Below are 20,880 nucleotides of genomic sequence, written 5' to 3'. Positions count from 1 at the left end.
CCTCAGCACCATAATATTTTAGTAGTTTAAGAAGCTTTGTAATTCTATCCACTGCCTAAATCAAGTTGCTGAGCACAGTCTTTACTGAAGAACTTTGAGCATATTAACCATTTTCTCTCCTTTTTTTCCTTCCATCCACACAGCAATTTCTGTCATTCAATCCAGCCAGAAGGATATCAGCTTATGATGCGCTGTCTCACCCATACTTCCAGAGTCTGAACAGCAGCAGCAAGAGCCTGTATGCCCAACCCTTGCCCAGCAAGAAGCCCTCCCTGGAGGAGAGAGCTGCATGAAAGTCCTCCAAACCCTTTTTACAGACTTGCTGTGCCCAAGGCTCTGACTCCAGAACCACGATGCCCCCCCACCCTCCGAACTTGTCTTCCGTCACAACTCCACATGCTGCTTTTAGGTCTCTTTAAAGTATTACAGCAACTCATGGTTGATCCTTGTCTGCTGTCAGGCAGAGTGGCCCAGTGGCAGGTAAACTTACTCACTGCCAGGGGGGATTTACAGAAAAAGTCAGAAGCTGCTTTCCTGCCTGCCTGTCTTCCCCAAAAATAAGTCCCTCTGCTCAGAGGAAACTGCTGCCAGCTATGCGATATTGAGGCTGCTACATCACAACGCCAGGGATCACTCTGTGCTTAAGGGTGCCAATAAACTGCCAGAACGCAAGCAAGGCTCATTGGCCTGTCACTGCCCTAAACCTGCAAGCTTGGGCCCCACTGCCTGGGACTGACCTGGCCTCACATTTTTACTCTACAAAACACAAGAACTGTCACTGCCAGGGTAGATCTGTTGAACAGAACCCCACTAAAGAAGATATAACCCCTTATGCTACTAAAGTACCAAGAATTATGGGCCAAATTATTTCCTTTAGTTACTTGTCACCTTGTGGCCATGGCCTCCAGGCTAAGGCTGGCCTTTGTGAATCTTCACAACAATGAGTGCACATTTTGGTTCCCATTGGTTTGGTGCATTATAGAAGATGCCGTAAAATGCTGTAAATGTAAGATGAGGAGGCATAAAGCTTTTATCTTTCTCCTCACCACTGACAAGGCATTTGGAGCACTGCTCACTGCTATATTCTACCCCAGAGACACCAAACACTTCTGGGCCGATTTTCTGGACCCAGACTAAGCCTAGTCCTTTTTGGCAGAGTACTTAAATTTACCATTCATGTCTGGTAAATTGGCCCTCTAAACTTCTAGTAATATGTAACAACACTCCCTGGCTTAATGCTAAATCAGATGTTCCATTCTACTTTCCACACTGTTCAATTATTTTTTTAAAATATCAGTGTTGATCGTTGATTACTTATTGTTGTTTTTTTTAATGTTGGTTTTTTTTTGGTTTTTTTTTGAAGGTGTAGGGCCTTTTTCAAGAATACTATATCCCATGTATGATGTCATACAGTGTGGCCCTGTTACTGGGCAAATGGTATAGTAACTCATTTATGTAGTTATTAAAGGGATGCCCCTTCTTGGGTAGCATGTTGCTATTAGAATGAATCAGTATCAAAGTAAGTGGATATGTATACAGCATGTGGTTTTGGTATATAGCTGTAGTGCAGTAAAGTATGAAAAACCTAGTTTTAGAGATGGCGATTGAGGTTTAAAATTTCAAAAGTCAGGTCATGAGAGCGTTCGCAAAGGATGAGGAGGATAATGTGAGAATTGCGTGACTGCTGGAATTCAGGACTTTGTATATATAGTTAAAACTCAATAATTTCCTTCAGAATTTTATATCTGTTAGATGTTTGGTTAGAGAGTAGCTGGATGGGTCTCCTCTTCTTTCATACTACAGATGAGTTTGAAAGGAGGGAGATAAGGAAGAAGAGAAGGATGCTGCTTTAGAAACGTAGGACATGGCTGAGGTGGGACTAATCTGAGGAGAAGATACACACAGGCACTGTAACACAGACCTAAACCCACAGGTTCATCCAGATAAGCACTGGTGCTTCGTTCATACACTCAGGATCTCAGTAGACTCATTGGTTTGTATTTACCAGACAGCTTGAAGTATACCCACTAATGCAGTTTGGAGCTTCGCCTTGCATAGTGAAGAATATGAGGTCTGATAAATACAACTCACTCTCTTCAACTTTCCCCTCTCAGGACTATTTATGATTGTGGTTTTAGATTCAACATGTTTCAGGTCTAAATCAACTTAATCATTGTTATAGCATATTAAATTAAGTCAGCAAACTATTCACTGTATTAATTCTAAATTAATTTAATTTCATTCATCATCATCCGTTTTAACACTGTTTGTAACATGGCATTCTGGACTCATATTTGAAATGAGAATAAAACATGGAGGTAGTTATCGGTCTCTTTTTTTCTGTTGTGAAACAACCCGTCACTCTTTTATACTGCTAACATACCTTCACTTTTTTGTGTGATGGTAAAATGCTTCTTCTCTCTTGGCTGGATTTACATTTTTGTACTGCTTGACTGATTTACAGTTATCTACTGAACAGTAATCAAAGCATAACTTTTCCATCAGACAGCAAAAAAGAGTGGGTTGATTAGTTTTCGTTGGGCATTAGATGTCAGAAAATATGGATGTTTTCATGGTAAAATATGTGATTGTGGCTTTCACTCTGTTTTTTTTTGTATTCAACTTCAATAGGCTTAAATGGTCTGAAAATAATTTCATGGTGACTTAGAATTAGCTGAGTTGCAGGTTAAAGCTCTGAAATGTAACATTATAAGATAATTAAATTTCTATGTTGACATAATATAGCTCCGTCAACAACAACAGCACCTTGAAATCGCCCATCTCAATGTCTTTCCCTCTGAAACACAAAAAGCTTTTCAGTTATTATATTTTTAATTTTCTTCCCATTAAAATGCATGAGGGTGATATAAACAATAAACTGAAATATTTCCCATTGTTCATACTCCTTTGGTTTAGTTAAAAATTGAAATATAATCAGCTGAGGTTTTTTTTTTTAAATTTAATCAGTTATTATTTTTCAAACTTGTATCATGTTGCTGGGTAGTGGTTCTTTGCATTGACATATTTTATAAAGCTCCTTAAACTTTGCCTCCACTTTAACTGTATTCATTTTGTTTTATTTATTGGCATTTAAATGGTAATACTTAAAAAAACAAATTGTGTGACAAGAAACAAACCTGTCTAATTGGGTGATGGTGTATTGATGGTGCTATTCTATAACTATTGCTTGAACTTGAAAAGTTATTTTCTTTGGGGCAAAAATTTTTATCAAAAGTACAGTAAAGGTAATTTGTGTCTTTCAAGGTTAAATTTCCATTAATGACCAGAGAACATATTTAATTAGATATTTAAAACTGCTATTAAATATAGCCAATGAACAGACTTGTATCTGCACAAAGTAGTGTGCATAGTTTCTAATGTTACAATAAACATCTTCTTAAAGCCTCAAAACTATATACAGATTTGATTATATTTGGTAATTATTCTTTTATGACTCACTGATAACTTTTTTTTTTTTTTTTTGTAAAATGTTACTGTGCACCACACATATGGGCTTTAATGTATTTCTTTGTATTTCACTGGAAAAATAAGCAAACCATCAAGTTGTTTTGTTAGGCATTTTGTTTCCTTGACTTTCCACTTGTTAACATAGTAACCAGAATGTTACAGGCTGTTTATGCATTAATAATAATTTGTTGTTCTGTTCTATGGATTTAATTAATTGATCATTCTCTTATTTACTGGTGTATTTTATTGTTTTTTTCCCCCCTAGATAGCAGTCTTTTAAGCATACAGAAGTTAGTTTTGGTCAGCTCCTCATTTCTTTATTAGGTTTTAGAATATTTGTTCTGGATTTTGTCTGTTCTTTCAGAATTTATTTCAGAATGTGGTTGGCACTTACCAAATGCTGAACTGTTATTTAAAATAGGGGTTCATGACACAAGCATAGCATAATCTGCATTCTTTTTTCATAACTTCATATTCTTGTTCAGTTATATGATATGGTGACCTAAAAGTATTTTCTTTTCTAATAAGCAATTACTTTCCACTTTTATGTTTTTGAGCAAGGAAGGCATGTAACGGATTGGTAAAACAACTAGTATGATAAATATAACAGATATAAAAATCATTTAATTAATTAGCTATAAGCTACAATCAAATGACAAATTCAAATGGCAGTATCTTACCATTATCAGCACCACTGAAGACCAATTCTATAACTGTATACAGCATAAAATATCAAGCTAATTTCAGTGGTTTTAGACTTGGTACGGTCTGTGCTTTTATTTGTACACTATACCATTTTTCAGAACAAAATGCTTTATTGCTTTATCCCATTTTTGATCATGCTCAGTTTAAAGCTTTGATTGCAGAATGTTTCCAAGTTTTACATGAACCAAATTAGAGAGTATCAACACTGGTCAAAGTACCAGCATTTTTAAGGCTAAAAAGGTGAGCAAAGTGTGGATAGGTTTTTTTTTAATTATTATTGTTGTTGGTTTTTTCCTTTAAACTGGTTTGCTGCTAAAATTTACATAGGCTTGGCTCAAATTTATGAAAAAAGAAAAAGGCCCATAGAGTTCCAATTTAATGCCATTATATAAATAAAGCTGCTTGTGCTATGTGTTGCATACTGTTTGACTCTTTTTTTATTTGAATAAATATTTTAGTATATACAATTATTTTGTTTAACCTTTTGTGTAATTTCAAATAATTGTGTGTTATTGCAACATATTTTGAGTAGCTATCGACAAAATCAAAATCAAAATAAGTCAGTAATGGATTAAACACGTCCGTGTGACCATTACAAAAGTAGCCCCATTTTTGCCTGTGACTTTGTGTGGTCCGCTGAGGGTTTTCGTGAATGGCGTTCACTCTCCGCTAGGTGGCAGAATTTTCCAATTTGATAGATGGGATGGCGCTTACACATGTAGCTAGCTAGTTAGTTAGCTAGAGTCTAACTTTTGATTTGCAGGTTAAATGGTTTTTTTTCCATAATGGGGAAGCGGGATAATAGAGTGGTAAGTTAAAAACGTCGTCAAATATATTAGAGTTTATATTCTGGAACTGGAGCAAGTATAGAGGATAAACCCCAGCTCATCTGGAGGAGAAACTAGTGTGAGGCCTAGGTAACGTTAGCTAGCTCGCTTGTATTTTGTTTTGATGAGAATTTCAGACCCTGTGTATGCTGTGTGATGTATTTAACCTAGCTATACAACATACGCAGGCAGGAATAATTACCGAGAAACAGTGTTTTCACTTTTCTTGATGCGCTTTGAACTGAAAAGCACTCTTTAAGTTTATCGACGTTAGCAAACTAGCTACGCAACGCTGACATAATCGCAAACTAGCCATCTTGAAAAACGTATTCCTACACATATCTTAGCTCATCTCTCTGCAGATGCGGTCACTAGCTAACTAACCTATTTTTTTCAGTGTTGACCACCTGCCCCGTTGTTTTGTTGATCAAAACATTTTCTTTCGACTGACTAGCTGGCTGTAGTTCTATACCTGAAGAATAGGTTAACTACCGCTAGCTTAACTTAATATCAAAAGGTGAGGAAGCTTACCACATCCCCCTGGTAGCCTCAAACTTGTGTTATCTAGACACTGCTTGACTGGAAGTTTGTCATAGCTTAGCTAGCTAGCTAAATAGCTATTATGGGTGCAAGTGTTGTCGTGTATCTGTCTAAATGATTATTTTTGGTATATGCTATGTGAAAAACGTTAAAGCTCACATTCGATTTAGTGATTATGCTCAGTAGCGTATCACAAACGGTGAATTCTGACCGAGCATCGGTAGCAATTTCACACAGATAGCTACACAGATCGCTAGCTAACCTAAATGTTCCTGGTCAGTGCTGCTTGAGGCCTATGACAAAGCGTTTTGGTGTTCAAATGTGGTTAGCTAACCTAGCTTCAAACTGTACGTAGTTTAAACATTGCTGATAACTGATAGAAACATCTCGCAGATCCTTTAACTTGCGCCCTCTAATTATATTTCATGATTGCGCTACTGCTGGCCATCACCAAAATTTGTCATATCGTGGGTGTTATAGTCCGCTGAAAGTTTTGTAGTCTATTTTGTTTCTTAGATGTGTGTTCTTAAACTGATGTTACTGATGTTATCGAATGTGCTGCGTTACAGCCATACTTGAATCCAATTGCTGCAGCCAGAGCCAGAGGACCTGCACCCGTCACAGGTCCAACCATACAGGATTATCTCAGCAGGCCTCGACCAACATGGTATAAAATCTTGGCTCAAGAGGAAGTAAATGCTGAAACATGTGCAAGGGTTGTTCAAGATATTTATCGCTATCTATAATAACACTAAAATGTGATAATGATTGTAATGTCACTGGAACACAGGCTAACATAGGCTCTTGCCTCCAAAATAGAAGATTTCACTGGAAGGAGATGAGAAACCTATTGAAAGGGTCTAAATGGAGGTTGCATAAGTAATGATCCAGCTTTCGGCCTAGTATGGTATGATGGCAGCACAAAGGGTGGCATTACTTAACATCGTTTACATAATACTTTAAGAATATAATTATGGTTTTGATAGACTTGGAGGCTAAATGTTGAACTATGTATGTTTACCAATGAAATGTATTGTAATGCAGCCAAATAAAACACGACATTTTGTAGAAATATACAGTCAGAAATGGGTGCAAAACTGGTTATGTGAAACACAATGTGTAGTATATTAAGCATCTGGTTTTGTGTATCAAAATTCTTTTAATGTTTTTCACTCTTTTAGGTTTGAAATGTTCAGATCATTATAGTAATAGTCTGAAAGCTGGTTTGTCATGTAATAGAAGGCTCTAATATGTGCAAATTTCTGCTGAATGTGAAAAAATTCTCTTATGAACAAGGCAGTTATGATATGGTGGCTTTACATTCCATAAGTAAAATGTTAAAGAAATACGATGCTTGGAAATTATAGCCAGTGCCACCAAGTCCAGTTAAGTTCCATCAGTGTCATGTGTTGACACTGCTGACAGTGTGCTTGTAACACTGCTCTCCCATCATACCACTGTAGGGAGGAGGTGAAGGAGCAGCTGGAGAAGAAGAAGAAAGGCTCAAGAGCCTTGGCTGACTTTGAGGAGAAAATGAATGAGGTACGTTTGCACGGATTGTGCAAGTAGTTTACTATTACTATTATACTCTGTAGGCTATTAATATTATTTGTTAAATTTGTTGAAGGTCCTTTCAAACTGTTCCCTTTGCTTATTTATTGCATAGGCTACTTGGCTTTAAGGTTGAACTTGAATTTTTACTTCACAGCGATGGAGGAAGGAATTGGAAAAAAACAGAGAGAAGTTACTTGGTGGAACTGAAAAGAAGGAAAAAGAGAAAGATAAGGAGAAGAAGGAGAAGAAAGAGAGAGAAAAAGAGAAGGAAAAAGAAAAGGAGAAGAAAGAGAGAGAAAAGGAGAAAGACAAGAAAGAGGTAACATCTCACAAAGAAAAAAATCATAACAGCACTAATAACTTGCTGTATGGTAGGGCCTGTGGCAGTATTGTAGTGCTAACTGAGCTCTCTGTCTTTTGCAGAAAAAGAAGAAGGAAAAGAAAAAATTGAGTAGGGTGAGAAGAGCTCTCCATTTCTCACATCTTGTATGCTAGGCTCACATACTGCTCCTAAGAGTGTGGGTTAGTTTTGCTCTCTTCAGCTGTGAGATCTGCATTGCAAATAATGTACCCAATTGAAAGAAGGAATTCTTCTCCAATGCCTTTGGCACTCTATTTTCTTTCATTCTTCACCTTTTTTTTCCCTGATATCTAATGAGCTCTGCTTTTGTTGTGTGTGGTCAAGCATTCTTCGTCTTCTTCCTCCTCCTCATCGAGTTCTGATTCCTCCAGCAGTTCATCATCCGAATCTGAAGATGAGGTATGGAATATGTGATGTGCAGTTCTTACTTTCGGGTTCATGCGCATGTATTTTTAGCTGTAAAGAGCTCATGGTTATAAGAGACCATGAAGAGGAACCCATAGTTGAATTTGGTGGCGTGTTTTGTGTTGCTGCTGATGTCAGGGTGAAAGGAAGAGTATGAGAAAGAAGCGGAAAAGAAAGCGTTCCTCAGCACGGAGAACATCCGAAGATTCTGCCGCCGAGTCGGAAGCAGACAGCAAAGTAATGCATTTACTGCTCCTTCTGAATAAGACCTAAAGTCAACTCAAGTTTACATTTGCCTTCAATTACATAATTCCTAATCACTAACACGTTTTGTAGTGTTGAAGTAGTCTGTAACTTTGTCCTCTTATTGTGTTCACTTTGTGGAAAAAAATACTGATTACTAAATTTTACAGCAGTCAAGGCTGTTGCTGAATTTAATAGCACTCCAAACAGATGCTAATATTTTGAACTGGGATTGATTTAGCATGCAATTAATTCCAGGAATCATCCAAGAAGAAGATGAAGAAAATAAAGGAAGAGGGAGAGAAGGATAAGGTGATATCAACTACCTGCTTAGGCAAAAACTACTGTGTAGTTTTCCTCGTTCTTGCTGATTCATATTTACAAATCTACAAATACATGCTTCATTCTGTGATCACATTCTCTTCTAAGGATGGAAAAGACAGTCAGAAGAAAAAGAAGTCTGAGAAAAGCCCTTCTGAGTCTTCAGACCAGGTCGAATTAGATGGTGATGTAAGCACATTTCACTACTGCTTTCTTTCATGTGTTTGATGACATGAGCCTGGCTTTGGTTTAATGCTTTGTATATTTTGTGTGTTTTATACATTTCGAACACCTAGGCACTAATCAATGAACGTTTTCTCCTTGTAAAAGGTTGAATCCAAAAAGAAAAAAAACACTGGTGAAGAGAAGGAGAGGTCCACAGTAAGTTTATGGTTTCATTATAGGAAAGAATATGTGCAAACACAATTCCATGTTTTTCCACACTACTAACTGAGTAAAAGTGGTCAACTACAATTTTCTACCTGAAAATTGTAGTTGACCATCTTTACTCAGTTCTACCTGAAAATTGTACCCATACAATTCATTCGAATGATTGTACCAGGTAGTAATGGAGCCTGCCACTTGTAGCCAAGTCCTGTAACTTACTCTGTACCCTTACTGCCATGCCTCGCTCTGGGAACTGTTCCTTTTCCAGGACAAATCAAAGAAAAAGAAAAAGAAGAGGCATAAGAAGCACAGCAAAAAGAAGAAGAAAAGGACGTCTGGATCAGAGTTAGATTAGAATGTGGCATACAGTATGAAGGGTAACTAGAAGACTGAGTATATTTGGAGCCCTTGTCAGAAAATCCAACAGACATCTGCCAGAGGGACTCTGAGAGCTCGCTGTCGTTGGGAGTGTTTCATCCTGCTTACGTAGGATGATTGGACGATTGGCTGGGTATAAAGATGAATGGTGTTCGATAAAGGATGTGAGGGCTTTGGTTCCCCACCCACACCCCCCACCCCCTCAATTTTTTGTTACTTTTTTTTTGTTTTTGTTTGTGAGTTTTTAAGCAGAATATTCTGTGTGCAAATAAAGCCCATGTATACATTTGGTCATATGTTATTGTGTTTCATGTAATTGCATAACCTTATTTTAAACTCACCAAGAGACTGATATATACTTATAGGGCTATTGAACCTTTTTCATTAATAATTTAGTCATCTTTTTACAGTTCCTCATATATTTTTTAACAGGTACTGCTATGACATTGTGGTACTGAAATTGTCAAGAGGAGAGAGCTAGATTAAAACTTTAGAAGAATCTGTTCTAGATGAATTGATGTCTTTACTGCCTAACCTATTCCTATAATTCCACCATTCACCAGTATCACAAGACATCCCACTGTATGCATGCACATGTCTAATTGCTAGTTAATTAAAACTAATAGATCTGCTACTTGGAGTTCAATTGGAGTAAATCTATATGGTGTTTGAAATGATATGGATCTCAGGTTAAGCGGTGGTTCTTTCAGAGTTTTTCTCTGTTCTTGAGAACTGTGGGTGCAGGTGAAAGTTTGCATATCCTTGTGTACCTTGTGAGTGCATGTCTACGGTTGGCTTAGGCTTAGATGTTTGCACTATTTTCTACCCACTGGCTTTGTCGGTGTTGACTCCGAATTCTTTACAAATGGGTGTATTTTTCTCTGTGATCCAAAATCTCTTTCCTGAGTGGCATACAGTTCTGATGGTCTTTCTTTTGGAGCTGTAGCTGGCCCTTGAGGTGGCAGGGTTTCTGAGCCTCTGCCAGGTGTATGCTGTCATCCTGCTGTCCTGTGGGAGGGGCCTGACGCTCCTCTCATTTCCCTGGCAAATGCTGTCACCAGTTTCCTCTTCTTTTCATAAGTCCTAGAGCTCCTGGAACAGAGCAAGCAGAATGGAATCTGTTAGAGCCGCTGTGTCTCTGCTCCTCTGTGCCATGGTTCTCATCTCAGGTAAGATATTTTCATAACTGTGGCAACAGCAATGTGACACCATCACACACCATGTGATGAATAAGGCTTATTACCAAATATGTTATTATTAATGGATCATAATTAGAGAAAGTGCTATTTTCCATAATGAAAATGCTGAAGTTCATTAGTACAGTATTGGTTGTGTCTGTCTCACTGTACATAAGGGTCTCGGTGTTTATGGGAAAATGTTTATGCAAATTAAGGCCTGCCATGCGAATTGTCTAAGGTCACTTTTGTCGTTTTCAGGTTTTAATTGAGTATTAATCTGGCTTTTGACATTTGTTTTGATTGTTGAATTTAATTATTTCAGCCCAGAAATTCAAATTATTCTTGTGTACTTACCAAATTGTTTTTAATTTTTTTTATTTGTAACTTTAAAGAACAGTACTTTCCATTATCCCATAATTATAGCATGTATACCTCTGAAAAGTAGCTTTCACACAATGAAGAATTATGTTTGTGATATACCACTCCCCCACACTAAATATTCATAAATTTCTCACTTAGACAGTGTTCTGATAACTTGACAACTTCAAGTTTCCATATCTTATGAGCTATCACATGCTGCTCCAAATCAACACAAGGCTGACTCAGTGGCTTATTTCACAGACGGGCTTTTGCTGTATTTGCAGTTTTCCAAAGTGCCATGTACTGTAGTTCTAAATGGAGTTTAACGTAACTAAAGATCTGCATTGCCATAGTGAAAATCATCTAGTGAGTGGTTTTGTTGGGAGATTTAAATGTTTAAGTGTTTAAATGGTGCTTTTACTTCATGACCATTGTCTTGTTGATCTCCTAGCCACCACTGCTATCACCAAAACAATCTGTGGTTTGTTTGGAGACAACAGGAGCAGAGAGGGCCAAGCACACTCCACAATGTTGGACAGGGCTGATTAGGTCAGTGTGCAGTAAACAGTGGCACACTTCAGACTTCCAGGATGCCTCACCTGTCAGCTTGTCGCCTGCCATAGGGGTGTCCTTATTTATTATTTAGGACACAACATGAGCAACACTGCCTGTCAGCAGAGCTAATACAGCAGTGCAGGGAGGCAGGGAGCGGAGCTAGCTGGGTCCGGGAAGGGCTCTGTTTGTGTGTATGCGCGTGTGTGTGTGCACAGCTATTCACTACCTACCTGCCTGCTGCCACACAGCCTTTCCTAGCAACATAATACAGGCCAACAGCTGTCAGTTTTACATGGCTAACTGAACTGCTGCTTTTTATACTTTCCCCATGACTGTCACCAGTGTGTTCCTCAGAGCACTAGACAAAATGTGCCATGCGCTGTGACTTGTTCCTCGTGAGGATGAAGCAATATCATTAGGTTCACTTTACAATGGAAAATTGCTTTCCCGCTGCTTTTTCTCTGACATGTATGTTCAGATGATGAGGAGCTGGTCACTCCTCTGTGCTAGAGCAACTTTACAGTTTCTTTATGCAGCGTTAGTGTTTGCTCAATGACCAGTTTGAACGATTAAAAAGGATTTTGTGTTGGACTATGATCATTTTGCATTGCTTGTCAATATTTGCACTTAGCATTTACAGGACAGGTTAAGTGAATTACAGATGACTTCACAAGTGATTAAACGGAAGAATGTATAAAACATGGATTTTAACGTGTGGACAGATACAGTAAAGTGAAGTTTGTCTTTGGTTTTAAGGTCTTGTCAGGAAACAGTTGTGAACTTTTTTCATATAAAAATCGTTTTTATATGAAATGTTTTAAGTGACAAAATAAAAACAATGGTGTATTCAATCTGAAATATTGCATCCTGCAGGAGTGTCCATGCTGTAAAGAATAAATCATCTTGACCTCACTGTTTCTTTTGAGAAACATCCAAAGCTGCCCGTAGCCTGGGTGTAACTTTGGACAACCAGTTGTCGTTCTCAACTCATGTTTCTAATCTAACCTGGTCTTGCAGATTCCTCCTTTGTACTATATGAAGGATTTGACCCTTTCTCTCGCAGGAAGCTACCCAGGTGCTTGTGTAGTCTCTTGTGATCTCAAAGCTAGACTACTGCAACTCGCTACTTGCTGGTCTTCCTCTAAGAGCCATCAAACCTCTACAACTTGTCCAGAATGCAGCAGCACGACTGGTCTTCAATCTTCCAAAGTTCACACGTTACTCTGCTGCTGCGCTCCCTTCATTGGCTCCCAGTAGCTGCACGCATCAGATCTAAAACCTTGATGCTTGCCTACAAAGCCAAAAATGGACCAGCCCCTTCATACATGAGGTCAACGGTCAAAGCCCAATCCGTACCTCGAGTACTTTAAACCTCAAGTACGGCTTGGCTTGAAATACCTTGCTTTCCCACTTGCTGTCCGGACAGCAGAGTCCCTTGCATTCTTCAAACGCAGACTAAAGACCCATCTATTTGCATAATATTTAAAGGACAGCTGACACTGCTCCCATATTGACTGACTAATTTAGTACTTATTGTAGGGCATTGTTTATGTTGTTTAACAAACTCTAGCACTTATTGTTTATAGCACTTCTCATTGTTTAAGATAGACCATATGTATTTTGCACTTCTAGGCATCAGCATTCATCCCTGTATTCTTGTTCATTGGTATGTTTAAATTCTACTGTACTGTACTTGGATATATTCTATGAGTAAATGACAAAGCACTTTTGTAAGTCGCTCTGGATAAGAGCGTCTGCTAAATACCGTAAATGTAAATCTTGGCTTAAGTTGACAGTCACACATGCAAAATACAGACTGCCTGACTACCATTCTTGACCCATTCTGAATGTGACATTAGGACTTTCCATTTTTTTTCTGTCTCAAAGGCACCAACACAGAACTGATTAGAGTGAAACCCATCGTTCATGGGACAAAAGGCGAACCACTCCATCTACCAGTAGAGATTGATTTTGGGGTGACTGGTGTCCAGTTCCAGGGCACCTGGTACCAGACCAGCCCTAGACTAACTCACCTGGTCACCTTCGACAACAACAGATCCATCCCTAACCTGCTATTGAAGGATACTCTAGTCCTCAGCCTTCCGAACATCTCCCTGTCCTTTAAACGCTTGGACGAGTCAGCTGAAGGGGACTACCAGCTAAGCATCAACATCTTTTTCCCTGGCCAGAACAAATCTGTGACAGTTACCAAGACCATCAGCATTACAGTAAACGGTGAGAATTACTATCAGTGCTGGGGTGGTTTCAGTTCTTCAGCGGTCAGTTCTAGCTGTCCTGATGGGGCACTGGAACTTTAGCACTGGCATTGTTTATAGCAGTGTCTGCAAAGCCCTTTAAAATGACAGCGTTTGAATAAATGTTCACATAGTGGTTAAGGTACTTGACTCGTAATCGGAAGGTTGCTGGTTCAAGCCCCACTACCAATTTGCCATTGTTGGGTCCCTGAGCAAGACCCTTAACCCTCAATTGCTCAAGTTGTACTCAGTCATAATTGTAAGTTGCTTTGCATAAAAGCATCAGCAAAAATGCCATAAATGTAATGTCATATTCCTTTAGATTTAGAATCTTTCATTGTGTGTGCCTCTAGTGCCTCTCTCCACCCCTATTATTGAGAAGAGCTCAGAGGCCCCGCTTGTGGAAGACAATGACAACGTCACTCTAACGTGCACTGTGGAGGATGGATCTAAGGCTAAATACCAGTGGTTAAAAAATGGCCAGCCAGTCAGGCCGAGCGAGCGTCATCTTTTCTTGCAGAACAACAGTACACTGCTCATCCATCCAGTCAAAAAGGAGGACATGGGGAGGTACAGCTGTGTGGTCAAAAACCCCATCAGTCTCTCACATAGCAGAGCCATGGACCTCAGTGTGTTCTGTGAGTGCTTATCTTTGCTCAGGTCACTTCATTCTCTCATTGTGTAATAAATCAAGCAGACTCCTGATATCTCTTATTTGTGTATGTAGCTCCACCAGTCAAATCTTGTCTCTTAAATTGTGTTTTTTGTAGACTAGTAAATTCCTCCTAGTAATTCAGAACCAGCTAATATTTACATGTGAAAAAAGTCCTGTTGATAACACCACTATATACTGGGAAACACTTTATGCTGTTTAAAGGTTTTAGCTGTATGTGGACTAAGAGTAACATGATACTACCATAAATTACACACACAGATACACATTGTCAACAGACATTCTCGTTAAAATTAAAATAGGCCTGTACTGTTACTTAAATTGCTTCAAAGACACCACCTGTAAATTAAACAAATTACAAAATCTAAATTAATGTGAGACATTTTTTTTTCCGCTCTCTCTCTCTTTCTCTCACACACACACACACACGCACAGATGGTCCTTACAATCTGGAAGTGAACTCGAACCAGGGTCAGAAAATTGGAGAAGTGTTCACTGTGGATCCAGGGGAGCTGGTCTTTTTTGATTGCCTGGCGGACTCAAACCCGCCCAACACCTGTGTTTGGATCTCCAGGACCAACAATAGCACAGAGGTGCTCATGACAGGCCCACGCTTCGAGGTGCCTTCACACAAGTTGGCCCAGCCTACAAAGTTCCTGTGCCGGGCATTCAACAATGTGACACAGAAGCAGGATGAAACGCACTTCACCCTGGTGGTGGCGGCTAGTAGAGGTAACGGTTTAAATTAGATGACTGATCAAAAATTCCTTTGAGGCAAGACTTGCTCTTTACGATTGTGTACAGTGATTGAGTTTGTATATTCAGATGTTTCATAGCTAGGCCAGTTTTAATCGCATTGTGGGCAGCATCTGATAAACACACTGTATGTTTTAAAGACTGCCATGCTTCTGACTCTGAACTTCAGACACATGGAAATTAGGGGCATTTAATGTAATCTAAATCTAAATTATAGACTTGGAGGGGGGAAAAAAAACTGCTTCATGGTTGTTGGTCCTTATCAAATTACATTCAATTCTCTTGTATACAATATACCACTATAGTGGGGGCATGCTATTATTTTCCTTGTGCTCAATAGACCAAAAGCATAGATGCAAGAGATTCTCCAGACTGAAAGACACTGGATGAAACTTTACTATGCAACAGGATAACATTCTACCTTACTTTAGAACTTGGTTATAACTATTTAGACAGGAAAGTATAAAGGTATCTTGTGCAAAAGAGTCTAGCCCTCGCAGTCTTGGGATATTCCACCAGTTAAGCTGCTATGTTTACATATACATTTACGGTATTTAGCAGACGCTCTTATCCAGAGCGACTTACAAAAGTGCTTTGTCATTTACTCATTGAATAGATCCTAGTCAGAATAGGTTATAGTCCAATATACCAATGATCTAGAATACTGTAGAAATACAGGGATCACTGCTGATACCTAGAAGTATAAAATACATAAGGTCTAACTTAAACAATGATAAGTGTAATAAACAATAAGTGCTAGAGTTTGTTAAACAACATAAACAATGCCCTACAATAAGTATTAAATTAGTCAATCAATATAGGAGCAGTGTCAGTTGTCCTTTAAATATTCTGCAAATAGATGGGTCTTCAGTCTGTGTTTGAAGACTGCAAGGGACTCTGCTGTCTGGACAGCAAGTGGGAAATCATTCCACCATCTTGGAGTCAGTTGTATTGTTTATTGTTATTGTGTACTGACTTGTTGACATCTGTTCCCAGGTAGAGAAAAGCATGTCCAGGGAGAAAGTGCAGTGTCTCCTTTAGTGATCATTACCATCACCTCTATGCTCATCATAATGTGCATGTTTGTGTTTGTCAGGAGGACCTGCCATCCTAAAAGAGGTGTGGACATTTAATGCTTTGTGATTTGTTACTAGCTGTGTGCACCTAATTGTTTATATACTTGTATGATAGAAAAAATGCTCAACTGAGAATCCTTGATAATGTTCTGGGAATTGTGATTAATCAAATATATGCATTCATTTGAAGCTGTAGCTACAATCAGGTTTAGGTTTTATAAAAATCATGACATTATCATATTTACATTAACGTATTTCAGTGTATCTATTTTTGCCTCTACAGTGTTGATGAAAATTTATAGCAGGTAAGAAAAATTGGCCTTTCATGAATATTTGCTTAGAGAATATTTACTTTATTTTGGAGGAGTTATTACCATCTGTTGTGGCTCTTCTCCTATAGACCTAACCCAGACCAAAAAGGCCTGCATCGCTCAGGTAAGTGCCCTGCCAGCTTCATATCCTAATGTGACTGTTGTGTGTTGTCAAGCACTGCTGTGTACATAGCCTTTGGTCAAACTTACCAACCACCTATCAGATCCAAACAATTACAATAATTATATCAGTGTGACTTCAGTCACCAAATACCCTGAATGTTTTTTTGTTTTTTTTTTGGTTTCTTGGAGATCTCTGTTTAGTCTAACATTTTAAGTCTATAGTCCTTAATGTGGGTACTAGTTGATTGAATCTAGTGGTTGCAATGTGGGGAGGAAGTAGCAAGCCTGGTTTTCCATGCAGAAAGAGAAAGAACAGACACAAAAACAATTGGGCTGATAACAGCTGCCTTAGAGGTGACTAAAATAGAAACTGGACACATATATCTATATATCTTTTATTATAAAATTTAAGACTGAAGTAGGAGTAGTAATAGTAATAATAATAATAATAATAATAATAATAATAATAATAATAAGAATGAATTGTATTTTAAAAAGAGAAACTAAAATGCTAAAGCAAATAAAAGCAACATTTAGTAAAAGTACTAAAAGATGGTTAAATTCTGACCATAAAATTGTACATACTTTTTTTGTTTATCCTTCTTTATATTAAGGGAGAGTGCTAGACAACTATTCCACAATTTGTGTGGAAACAGTTTGAATTTTGTTGCATATACAAAAGGTTGCTTCACCATTTTTCTTGTATTTTGTGTCATAAAAGAACAAGCAAGTTCTGTTGACTTCAGTTCGACCTAGAGTTCTCTTGAAACTGATTATGCATTTACCATTTTTCAGACCAAATATTTGAAAACCCTTAATACAATGATTCTTAAAAACTAGCCATTAAGCTTATGCATTTATATTTAAATATTCATCAAGCTATCTAGTGCTTTCAGATTTATTTTTATTTTAAAATATTAGCTGAAACATATTCTGTGTGAATTCTAGGGCTAACCTATTAAGAACAGTTGAAACTGTTAAAAGAAACTTTGAAATGAATTCTACATGAAAAAAGTAGCCGGTGTAACATTACTAAAGGAGCTGACCTTTTTTCCTAGTAGTCTTGGTTCTGCATTTTACACAAGTGAGCTGTTATCATTTAACTGGTCCACGGGCTAATGTCTCTCAGGCCGTCATACATTTAGGCCATCAGTTAAGCATTGTTCTGTACTGCTAGGCCATGAGGATGCTACTGAAGACTTTGGAATCTATGAGTTTGTTACCATACCTGGCAAAATGGAATCTGCCCAGGTGAGTCAACTCTTCAAAAGACAGCCCCCAGTGTATTTGCCACAAGTTGTTTTTCCACATGAGCATCTAATGTGCTCTCTTCATGCTCCACAGGCATCGAGCAGGTCTCTGGCACGGCTGGATTCAGTCAGAGATTTGCATACCACCATCTATGATGTCATCAGACATGTTCCTGAAACGCCAACACTGAGTTTGCTGAAGTGATGGTTTCAGTATGCATTTGGTAAAGAACAGAATAGCCATGTTCCTGCAGATGGTTATAAAGTCACAAGATTTTCTTCAGCCATTGCAGGTCTATGCCAATAGTTTGTTTCTTCCTACAGTAACTTGAATTTGATTGTTCTTTACTATTTTTAAAGAAACACTGAGTGAAAAACCTTCATATAAAGATAATCTTAATTATTATTAATTAAGCTGATGCAAAATGTTGATATTTATTTATTGTACAGGGATCCTTATTGTTCTGTATATACGTTTTTGTTTGTTATTCTTCGTCAAAGGCTTTACAAGCTTGGAACACATTACATTTTAATGGCATTAATGAATGTCTAAAAAAAATTATAATGACAAAAATGTTTATGTATAATACATGTATTTATTATATTTTTAGACCTACATGTTTCCAACTTAAAAGACAGGCTCAATGTATTTCAACCCAGCCCTTATCAAAAGAAATGTTGTGTCCCATAATTTATCACCATCCACAGCTGAGCTTTGCATAAAATGGACAACAAAGGAGACAGTGATAATAATTAGGGAAATAACTATTTTATTAAAGTTGACCTAACTAACCCAAGAGTATTTATGAAATCATACAGATATATAGCCTAACCCTTAGTCCATTGCTTTGCATGAAATATGAATGTAAATAGTATGCATTTTTATTTCTAATACTGCATTTTTATACACTGCAATGACATTGTATCCTGTGGTGTTCCATGCCATACAAATCAGATTGTTCTTTGTATTGCATTGCCGCAGTCGAGACACAGATGAACTTCTATTATAAGGCTATGATGCAGTTATTCAGTTTATGAAAATGCTGTATAATTTGAAAATAAAGATTTATATAAATTGCAATTGATTTTCAGTGATTAGACTATATGGATTTACCTTGGTTTAGTTATGATCAAAAATGTTGTGTCAGCAGTTTGGAAAAGGCAAGTGACAATGTTTAGAGCATGGTATTGGCCTCCAGCTGGGCTCACTGTTCCTTGAACTGTGACATTTGTGTGGGTGTGTGTGTGTTTAAGACATTGCTAATCTCTACACATAGTGGCTACTTTATTAAAAATGATGACCTCATACCTAGAATGGCTGGCAACTTCAGAAGTGTGTAAGTAGACTTACGGGTATATTTTGTAAGTGTACAGTTAAAGACTGGCGACCATCTGTCACCATGCAGTGTATCAGCCTTCCTGCCTTTGGTTTATTTTGGTGATAAGTGATCATCAGCAAACATTATAACTGGTGATGGCCTGGATGTGCAGGTACAAACTCAGACACAGCAGCGCTGGGCTGAGAGTGGTCTACCATCCAAATCAAAACAAAGCCAACAAACTACGTCCTCATCATCAGAAACTGAAAGTTGAATGATGTCTAGGATGTCTAACCCAAATTGTGCATGACATAAAATGGGTTATTAACTATAAATAGCACACTTAAATTGTTTCTAATAAAGTATTTGGTAAGTGTATGTCATTGCTAATGGAATATATCAATATATTCTGGATCAAATGTGAATTATAGGTCATGTAGAAACTGTTGGCCCTGAGTTTCTGTTATGCTGCAGAACTCTACAATCTGTAAAACATGTAAAATCTTACATAAAGGATATTTCTGTTTCCTTCATTTATAAGGCTAGTGATCAAGTTGGAACCAATCCTTTGTACTGTCTTTTTTTAAATTGTGATATAATTAGTAATTATCCTCATGGGCAAATGGTACATGAGAATGGTTAGCTGTTTGAAGGTCCTAAGTATGAACTGCATTGTGTTTTTATGTGTGAGCAGTCTTTATGGTGGGCGACCATCTGTTCATTGTGTGCTTTGCAGGAGGAGCAGAATAATTATACTAACAACTCCAACTGCTCCTCCCTTGTTTGGCAGAGAAATCACCAATGACATCACTTTTATTAACCAGGAACATAAGCACATTTGTACTGTCCACACCATCTAGCACATCATCTAGCAAAGAGTCATTTTCAAAGAAGTGCACCAGCATGTCTCTGCTCCTGTAAGTGTGGTTACTATAAACAGCTCCTGGAGTAATGCAGGAGGAAGCACTGTAATAATAATTTTCACATTGATATCTATCTATCTAACAAAATAGTGCCGATCACTGCTGTGTTCATTTGATAGGGTTTCCTGAGGGGATAGAGAGAGATGACATCAGTGGAAGATCCTGAAAATCCAGATTCATACACTTTTAAGAAATGTGTTACATCTACTCTGCTACAGTGACACGCTGCACGAACTCTCCCATCTTATTTATAGACCACCATTTTTAAAAGTTACTTCTTTTTGAAAGGTGCTGCCATCTGTTGGTGCTATAGAGAACAACAGTGTTTTTTTTTTCTCTCTCAAATAGCAAAATCACTAAATATATTTATCTGTGCACTCTCTATCCATCAACAAAGTAAATTCAAATATCAGCCTGAGTGTAACGTACTGAAAGTCAAACCATGATAGGTGAACAATCCAAGAGTAAAAGAGGAACTATGGTTAAGATTAGAACTACTGCAGAACTACATGCTATTGGATTTGCAAAGGCAGGAATTCTGAAACCGATTATTTGTAAATTTAGATTTACAATCTCAGTGAAAAACATTCTTGTTATTTTTTAACAATTTCTGAAGTAACTAAATAATAAAAAACGATTTCTCACTATTTGAGCTGAACTGTTGTTTAAAAAATTTAATTATTATTTATTTTCCTTTCTGTTTCCAAAGCAGCTTGTTGTTGGACACTTAGTAACTGTTGTTAGATGCTGGTAATTCTTTATTTAGAAATTTTCTACCAAAGAAAGTCTCCTACACTGGAAATTTTATTCTCATATAGACATTTGGAATTATAAACAGAAACAAAGAGACTATAGACTGCCGAGGTAACTTTTCAGTGGATGTGTAACGCATTCATAAACTGCTACTTAAGT

At 37.7% G+C, this 20,880-nt stretch overlaps 3 protein-coding genes across 4 annotated transcripts in view; all 3 read left to right on the top strand.

Moving 5' to 3' along the window:
• cdk6 (cyclin-dependent kinase 6) overlaps positions 1 to 4,590 on the top strand; it is a 34,101-nt gene extending 29,511 nt beyond the window's left edge. The window contains exon 7 of the mRNA XM_027012100.2: positions 144 to 4,590. Within this exon, the coding sequence (XP_026867901.1) occupies positions 144 to 293 (150 nt within the window). The 3' untranslated portion in view covers positions 294 to 4,590. The remainder of the gene's footprint in view (positions 1 to 143) is intronic.
• A 254-nt stretch (positions 4,591 to 4,844) lies between these two features.
• fam133b (family with sequence similarity 133 member B) lies at positions 4,845 to 9,166 on the top strand. Its single transcript, XM_027012120.2, has 11 exons — positions 4,845 to 4,982; positions 6,110 to 6,207; positions 7,004 to 7,082; positions 7,249 to 7,356; positions 7,518 to 7,550; positions 7,780 to 7,854; positions 7,999 to 8,097; positions 8,362 to 8,415; positions 8,533 to 8,613; positions 8,755 to 8,805; positions 9,080 to 9,166. Exons 1-11 carry the CDS (start codon positions 4,959 to 4,961, stop codon positions 9,164 to 9,166), a joined length of 789 nt encoding a protein of 262 aa, XP_026867921.1. The 5' UTR covers positions 4,845 to 4,958.
• hepacam2 (HEPACAM family member 2) lies at positions 8,787 to 19,502 on the top strand. 2 transcript variants are annotated; one of them, XM_035528881.1, is made up of 10 exons: positions 8,787 to 8,805; positions 9,080 to 10,358; positions 13,170 to 13,517; positions 13,891 to 14,175; positions 14,646 to 14,942; positions 15,963 to 16,085; positions 16,326 to 16,347; positions 16,443 to 16,477; positions 17,654 to 17,727; positions 17,821 to 19,502. In XM_035528881.1, the coding sequence occupies exons 2-10, from the start codon at positions 10,301 to 10,303 to the stop codon at positions 17,929 to 17,931; spliced, it is 1,353 nt and encodes a 450-aa protein (XP_035384774.1). In that variant the 5' UTR covers positions 8,787 to 8,805; positions 9,080 to 10,300; the 3' UTR covers positions 17,932 to 19,502. The 2 variants fall into 2 exon arrangements, with proteins under 2 accessions (XP_035384774.1, XP_026867929.1); XM_027012128.2 differs by lacking the exon at positions 8,787 to 8,805 and having other exon boundaries at positions 8,812 to 10,358.
• The last annotated feature ends 1,378 nt before the right edge of the window (positions 19,503 to 20,880 follow it).

Source organism: Electrophorus electricus, chromosome 8, assembly GCF_013358815.1.
Source record: "Electrophorus electricus isolate fEleEle1 chromosome 8, fEleEle1.pri, whole genome shotgun sequence".
In the NCBI taxonomy this organism is placed as follows: Eukaryota; Metazoa; Chordata; class Actinopteri; order Gymnotiformes; family Gymnotidae; genus Electrophorus; species Electrophorus electricus.
The sequence above is the reverse complement of the archived record's forward strand: the minus strand, read 5'-3'. Positions and strand labels throughout refer to the sequence as shown.

Bases quoted from the DNA above. Each gene is read 5' to 3' on its own strand.
- fam133b (XM_027012120.2), top strand. From the start codon at position 4,959: ATGGGGAAGCGGGATAATAGAGTG. The intron at 7,083-7,248 runs GTACGTTTGCAC...TTTACTTCACAG, and splicing joins TTGAGGAGAAAATGAATGAG to CGATGGAGGAAGGAATTGGA. The intron at 7,855-7,998 runs GTATGGAATATG...TGCTGATGTCAG, and splicing joins CATCCGAATCTGAAGATGAG to GGTGAAAGGAAGAGTATGAG.
- hepacam2 (XM_035528881.1), top strand. From the start codon at position 10,301: ATGGAATCTGTTAGAGCCGCTGTGTCTCTGCTCCTCTGTGCCATGGTT. The intron at 10,359-13,169 runs GTAAGATATTTT...TCTGTCTCAAAG, and splicing joins TGCCATGGTTCTCATCTCAG to GCACCAACACAGAACTGATT. The intron at 16,348-16,442 runs GTAAGAAAAATT...CTTCTCCTATAG, and splicing joins TTGATGAAAATTTATAGCAG to ACCTAACCCAGACCAAAAAG.